The following is a 7,623-nucleotide window of genomic DNA, read 5'->3' as shown; positions in this document are numbered from 1 at the left end:
GCGACGCTGAAGGAGGACCCGCCGCTGCCCGCGGCCACGCAGCGGCTGCCGCGGCGCCCGAAAGCGCCGGTGCGCCCGCAGCTCCCGGGCACCGGGTGCGGGCCCCCCCGCGCCCCTCCCCGCGGCCCCGCGCCCCGGTCCCGCTCCCGGCCGCGCCGCTCCGCGGGCCCCGCCCCGCCGGCCGGCAGCAGGGCTCGGCGCGGCCCCATTGGCGGCGGCGCGGCGCGCCGGCTCCGCCCCCGCGCGCCCATTGGCCGCAGCTCACCGCCGCCCGCCCCCGCGCCGCCCGCCCCCGCGCCGCCCGCCGGCGCTCCGGACTGCGGGCAGTGGTGTGCGGCCGCCGCAGCGAGCGCCGGCGGGAGCGGGCTCGGCTCGGCGCGGCGCGGCGCGGCTCGGCACCGCTCGGCTCGGCACGCCGCTCCGGCTCCCGCTCCCGCACGCCATGCCCGGCCCATCCGCGGCGCCGCCGGCTCGGAGCGCCTGAGCGGGAGGCGTTGGCGTGGGCGCGGGGGACCGCGGCTCCGGTGCCCGCAGCCGCCCGCCCGCCGCCGCCGCCGGGGCAGCCCGGTGGGCGCTGCCCGCATGAGGGCGGCGGGCCCCTGAGGCGGGCGGCCAGCGGCCGTCGGGGCGCGGCGCGGCGGCCGTCGGGGGCGGTGGCGGCGATGGGGGCTCTCCCGGCGCTGCTGGGGGCCGCCTTGCTGTGGGCCGGCGCCGGGGCCCTCGTCAACCTCAAGTACTCGGTGGAGGAGGAGCAGCGGGCCGGCACGGTAATCGCCAACGTCGCCAAGGACGCCCGGGACGCCGGCTTCGTGCTGGACCCCCGGCAGCCCGCCGCCTTCCGGGTGGTCTCCAACTCGGCCCCCCACCTGGTGGACATCAGCCCCGGGTCGGGGCTGCTGGTGACCAAGCAGAAGATCGACCGGGACCTGCTGTGCCGGCAGAGCCCCAAGTGCGTCATCTCGCTGGAGGTGATGTCCAGCTCCATGGAGATCTGCGTGATCAAGCTGGAGATCAAGGACCTCAATGACAATGCGCCCAGCTTCCCCACCGACCAGATCGAGCTGGAAATCTCGGAGACAGCCAGCCCCGGCACCCGCGTGCCGCTGGAGAGTGCCTACGACCCGGACTCGGGCAGCTTTGGTGTGCAGAGCTATGAGATCACCCCCAACGACCTCTTCGGGCTGGAGACCAAGACGCGGGGCGATGGGTCCCGCTTTGCCGAGCTGGTGGTGGAGAAGAGCCTGGACCGTGAGACCCAGTCCCACTACAGCTACGTGATCACGGCGCTGGACGGTGGTGACCCGCCCAACTTCGGCACGGTGGAGCTCAGCATCCGCGTCATTGACTCCAATGACAACAACCCGCTCTTTGAGGAGCCGGCCTACACTGTCAGTGTGCCTGAAAACGCCCCGCCAGGTACGCCCGTCATCCGCCTCAACGCATCCGACCCGGACGAGGGCACCAATGGCCAGGTTCTCTACTCTTTCCACAGCTACGTCTCCGAGCGGGCCCGGGAGCTCTTCCAAATCGACCCCCAGAGTGGCCTCATCACAGTGAGCGGTGCCATCGACTACGAGGAGGGTCACGTCTATGAGCTGGATGTGCAGGCCAAGGACTTGGGGCCTAATTCCATCCCTGCCCATTGCAAAGTGACCATCAGCGTCCAGGATGCCAACGACAACCCGCCCCTCATCAACCTGCTCTCCGTCAACAGCGAGCTGGTGGAGGTGAGCGAGAATGCCCCGCCGGGGTACGTCATTGCCCTGGTGCGGGTCTCGGACCGCGACTCCGGGGCCAACGGGCGGGTGCAGTGCAAGCTCCTGGGCAACGTGCCTTTTCGGCTCCAGGAGTACGAGAGCTTCTCCACCATCCTGGTGGACGGGCGGCTGGACCGGGAGCAGAGGGACCAGTACAACCTCACCATCCAGGCCAAGGACAATGGCGTCCCCTCCCTGCAGGCCACCAAGTCCTTCACCGTCAAGATCACCGATGAGAATGACAACCATCCCCACTTCTCCAAGCCCTACTACCAGGTCATCGTGCAGGAGAACAACACCCCGGGGGCCTACCTCCTCTCAGTGTCGGCCAGGGACCCTGACCTGGGCCTCAATGGCAGTGTCTCCTACCAGATCGTGCCCTCCCAAGTCAGGGACATGCCTGTCTTCACCTACGTCTCCATCAACCCCAACTCTGGAGATATCTATGCTTTGAGGTCCTTCAATCATGAACAGACGAAGGCCTTTGAGTTCAAGGTCTTGGCAAAAGACGGGGGTAATCCCTCCCTGCAGAGCAATGCCACCGTCAGGGTGATCATCCTGGACGTCAATGACAACACCCCCGTGATCACGGCCCCGCCACTGGTCAATGGGACCGCGGAGGTGTACATCCCCAGGAACGCGGGGGTCGGCTACTTGGTGACGGTGGTCAAGGCGGACGACTATGACGAGGGTGAAAATGGCAGACTTTCCTACGAAATGGTAGAAGGAGACAGAGGGTTTTTTGAGATAGACCAGGTCAATGGAGAGATAAGGACCACCAGAGCCTTTGGGGAGAACGCAAAGACAGCCTACGAGCTGATCGTGGTGGCTCATGACCATGGAAAAACATCTCTCTCGGCTTCTGCCTTGATTTTGATATACCTGTCTCCAGCCCTGGATGCCCAGGAGTCCATAGGATCTGTTAACCTCTCCCTGATTTTCATTATTGCCCTGGGGTCTATAGCAGCCATTCTTTTTGTCACCATGATCTTTGTGGCAGTCAAGTGCAAAAGGGATAACAAGGAAATCAGGACCTATAACTGCAGGTAAAGACATCTTTGTTTCTGTGCACCTGCCGGGTCTGCTTTGATTTTTGCCATCACTGTTACTTTTCCATTTGCTGCTGTATACTTGGGGGGGGTGGTGTTAAATTTTGCTTTAGGAACAAAAGTGAGGTTCGCGTCCCTCTAAGGAAATTTCCTGCGGAGCTTTAAAAAACTGTTCTCTGGGAGGAGAGCAGAAGTCTGTGCCGAGTAACGAATTGACTTAATTGTGCGGCTTGACAATCTGTTGCAGCATCCCTGATTTTATGCGCGCCGTCGCAGGAAGCGGGGAGAACAGTTTTATAGCGGCATGGCTGGTTCCCGTGGGCAGCCCCCCGTCCCCAGCGCAGCTCCCCGGGTTTGCGAGCCGGGGAAGCCCCCCAGCCCACCGCAGCATCCCCGCAGCAGACGGGGTGAGCGGCCACGGTGGCATACGTAAGCCCTCGCTCGCCGTTCAAAAGAGCTATTGTGCGCCCGATGCGGCTCCTCGCCACGGCTGCCGGTGGGGCCAAGCGGATAAAATAGTGGTGAAAACCAGCCGGTTCCCCTCGATGCGCCGCTCCGGTGCCCGGCACGGCCGGTTGGGCTGGGAGCGATGGGGTGAGGGGGGATTTTTGCAGCGCTGCGTTATTTTGCCCTGGCTGGATGCGTGCTCCCAGGTCCGAGATGCCGGAGGGGAGGTCAGCCCCACGCTTGGAGCCGCTGAAAGGCTGATAGGGGAAATCCAGTCCCCTGAATATGTAACAGCCCGGCGATTATTGTCTCTCTTTTACTATTCTCTGTGTTACACAAGTTAGGAGACAAATGCTAACCACACATGAATATCAATCAGATGCCATAAAAGAGCAGCTGCAATGCCTCATAAATGGTTTAATCCTGTTACTAGTGAAATAGCCATGACTTCTCCATTCCTTCGCCACCGAGTCGTTTCAGAGGGGAGGGATGGAAATTAATTTTGCTCTACCTTGGAAACGCACGCTGGCCCCCGGCAATTCTGCGGCGCAGGGGGATGTGCGGTCTTTAAACTTTTATTTACGCAGAAATAATGCCGGAGAGTTCGGGTTTTACACCCCGTTTTGACAGCGTAAAGTGCGCTTATAAGCCTTTTTGCTCCATGGGGGAAAAATCATCTGCAAATAAAGGTCGGTCTGTGCTGTATTATGGGATGTCTAGCTTCAAGTGAAAGCTCATGTACCAGATTTCTTGCCAGCTCGGCCCATTAAATGAGAATAGGGCCTGAAAGGATAAAAATCACGTCGTGGTGGTGCCCCTAACAGCTTCACACATATGTATAAGCCCTGGGTTTACTGTGACGGCTTAGGGATTAATGAAGTGCAGTTTAATTAAATAATTGGTCAATAGAGAAAGGACAGCAAAATGAATGCCTGCAGGAAATAATTGGGCTCTCGCATTGCCAAACTTAAACATTTAGGTAAACAAAACAATTAAAGCTTCATCAAGCATCGTTGGACGAGTCAGCAGCATATAGGTTGTTGGCACAACAGAAATCCCTGCCTTCCCCTGATTTATTTGCACGCTCGGGGAGATGCACGGGATCAGTGTGCAGCTGAGCAGGAGAAGTCAGCTGCAGAGGTGGAGGAGCACCAGGTAGGCTCAGCAGCGGCCGTGAGCATGGGGCACCCTCTCCCCACGCTGGGTCCGTGCCTTTAGGCTTTGCCAGTGCCTTATTTTAGAGGTTCTTCACAACAGCTGCTGGAGAGTCTTCGTAAAATGTGTTAATTTATGGGGCACATAAGGTTATATGAGAGCTGTTCGACTTGGTGGCATTTTCATGCTCCGGCGATTAGCTTTCTGGAACAAGAATATTTGTCCAATATTTGCCTTTCTAGATAAACGGTATTATTTATTCATCCCATTATTTCTGTTGTAGCTATTGGATTTTTTTTTCTTCTTTTTTTTTTTTTTTTTTTTAATGCTGTTATCATAACAAGAAGAGGAGCAAAGTCCCGACTTTCAAATGTGTATTTCTGACTGTGGGTAGCATTTGATGTGCTTCCCTGGGAAATACCGAGCTGCCCAGCGCTGAGCACGCACAGATTCATCTGTGGGGCATTGGCTGGGGCTCCCTTTGGAAAGAGGAGCCACAGTCACTCTGAGCCGAGCATACCCAGCTAATAATGCAAGGTGCAGTCATATTTGTCATTATTTGCTCGGGTGGTGTGTTACGAGAACTTTTTTCCTCCGGTGTTTTGCAGAAGGCATTCAAGGCACTTCGTCAGTTGATTCTTTTGGCGGGTGGGAAGCAAAGAGGGAAAGAAAGGCAGAGAAAAACAAGCTTGCAGTAAAAAAAAAAAAAAAAAAAAGGTCAGAAAGGATCATTTCTCTTTGCAAAACACAGTTGTTCTCCGATTTCTAGAAGAGGAAAGCATTTCCCAGCAGAAGGGGGTGTGCGTGTCGGGGGGCGAGGGAGGAATAGGATGCGGTTGGAGAAAAGATTTCGAGTTATCAGGTGTTATCAGGAGACAGTCGAAACACCAGCAATTTGGGTAAAGCATTAATAAACAAACAGCCTTTGGAGTGTGAGAGAATCGAGCTTGCCAGCTAGGACTGCTTCTGGGTCTGCCTTATTTACTGCTATGGAAAATGAGCTGGGAAAAAAATCCACTATTCATTTTGAATTTTCATTACGGGGACCAAATTAAATCACTTTCAAAATCCTTATTATGCATGGAAATGAATGCAGGTACCCTTTTCAGTTCATGGATTTTAACATCTCCATTTTTTCCTTCTGCAGGCTGGACTTTACTCCTAGTTAACTAAATATCAGCAATTATAAACACTAGAAAAAAACAGAGGCATTCTCCCTTCCCATTATTTTTCATATTTGACCTGAAAGCATTATACATATGAAAATAAGCTAAAGACCAGACCCAAAACATGACGTAATGTGCATGACTAAGAAGCCTCACGGAGATGGGGGCCAAGCCCTCTGGGTTTCTGCATGTGTATTTAGCGGGGCAGGGTTCGGGATGCTCTCAGCTATTCATTTTCCCTCTGTCCCCCAGAATCGCAGAATACTCCTACGGGCATCAAAAGAAATCAAGCAAGAAGAAGAAAATCAGCAAGAATGATATCCGCCTGGTACCGCGGGACGTGGAAGAGACGGATAAAATGAATGTTGTGAGCTGCTCCTCTCTCACTTCATCCCTCAACTACTTCGACTACCACCAGCAGACCCTGCCGCTGGGCTGCCGCCGCTCCGAAAGCACCTTCCTCAACGTGGAGAGCCAGAACAACAGGAACGCCGGCTCCAACCACATTTACCATCACACCTTCACAGGGCAGAGCCCCCAGCAGCCCGACCTCATCATCAACGGGATGCCGCTGCCAGAGGTGAGTGCGGGCGGGCAGCCCGCGCCCCTGGGGCATCGGTAACGGCTTTGCGCGTGGACCGCGGTGTGCGGGTCTGTTGGTGTAAAGCGCTGCCGCAACGAGCGTCGAGCAAACAGGCAGTGGTGGTTTCCGTGCATCGGACACCCCGGGGCGAGGGAGCGATGGAGGGTGGGCAGGGGGGAGCGGCAGGCACCCGCCTTGTGGGTTCTGGGGCAGCCCTGACGCGTGGTCGGGGGTGGATGTTTCACCCCCAGACACTGCAGAGACCCCCAGAAGTGCCCAGGCAGGGGTGCCGGCGTGGCCGGTGGGGCCAGGCTGTCTCCGCGCTGCCGGGAGGCTGGAGGTGGCTGCTCTGCAAGTGGATTTTGAGCGTGGTGGTGCTCGAGGGAAGAGGCGCTCGTTGCCTTCACAGGAGTTTTTTAAAAGGTTGTTGAAAGTGGTGTTGGTGGCTGTTGCTCTGGAGGCAGCGGGTTTTGCCGGGGATGCAATCGGCGCAGGATGCCCCGGTGTGACCGCTTGCGTGCCGGGCTCGGTGTTGTCCCCTCGCCGCGCAGGGCGGGCACGTGCCGGCCGGCATGGGTGGGTCGTGCGGTACCTGCCGACGGCAGGGAAAGGGGCCGCTCCGACCCACGCCATCCTCATCAGGTTCTTCTAATTCATCGGCTTTCCTGTACATCACAGGCATCATTTAATGTTGCTTGTTTGTCTCTCTTTGAATTATTGTTTGGTATTAAGCAAAACAATCAAAGGTTTGTCATGTTTCCTGCTTTGAACAGAATAACAAAGCTGAAAAAGCAGCTAAAATATTTATGGCTTGCTCTGTTTTGCGTTCAGTGTGCTGGTGTAAATGCAAAATGATGCTGCTGAAGACAGTGGAGCTGCTTCAGATTTATACTTGCGCTATGGAGAGCAGAGCCCGGCCCTCTGCCAGAGTCTGCAGGGCTGCTGGAGAAGGCTGGTGCCGGTGGGCCTGATCCTGCAGAGTTTGTACTGGCAAAACACTCCTTGAACCCTGGTGTTTAACCCCGCTAAGGCTACAGAGCCAGCTCCCGAGAGGTCACGTACCGGTGTCGGTCCAGTTTTGGGGTGCTCCCAGCCCAAATGCCGGTTGCTCAAAGCAGAGGCGCAGCTTTTCATGACCGGACAGTCGGGAGGGGGTTGTCGGGGTCTCCGTGACAGATCGTGGGCACTTACCCGCCTTCTGCCCAGCCTGTGTTTCGAGCCTCTCCTGCCCTCGTGCGTGCAGGCTCCTCGCCGTACGGCATTGCCTTTTCAAGGTTACCCGCTGAGGTGCTGCGAGGAGGCAAACTCTGCACGGGGCACCAGCACAGCCCAGTGCAGCCGCCTGCGGCTGTGGGGCCGGGAGCCCGCCTGCATTTGGGAGGGTGTGACGGGGGCAACTGAGCATTGGTCCTGAGAATTAAAGCTCGATGTAACTTCTGGTGTCGGTTTAAAAGCTGTAATAAAGT

The 7,623-nt window shown here is 57.2% G+C and overlaps 1 protein-coding gene across 2 annotated transcripts in view; it reads left to right on the top strand.

The window, feature by feature from the left end:
* The first annotated feature begins 662 nt into the window (after positions 1 to 662).
* PCDH19 (protocadherin 19) overlaps positions 663 to 7,623 on the top strand; it is a 55,719-nt gene continuing 48,758 nt past the window's right edge. For both annotated transcript variants that reach the window (XM_059824314.1, XM_059824313.1), the window contains exons 1-2: positions 663 to 2,803; positions 5,827 to 6,154. In XM_059824314.1, the coding sequence (XP_059680297.1) occupies positions 663 to 2,803; positions 5,827 to 6,154 (2,469 nt within the window). The remainder of the gene's footprint in view (positions 2,804 to 5,826; positions 6,155 to 7,623) is intronic.

This window comes from Gavia stellata, chromosome 14 (genome assembly GCF_030936135.1).
Source record: "Gavia stellata isolate bGavSte3 chromosome 14, bGavSte3.hap2, whole genome shotgun sequence".
In the NCBI taxonomy this organism is placed as follows: domain Eukaryota; kingdom Metazoa; phylum Chordata; class Aves; order Gaviiformes; family Gaviidae; genus Gavia; species Gavia stellata.
This window is presented reverse-complemented; position numbering and strand designations above follow the sequence as displayed.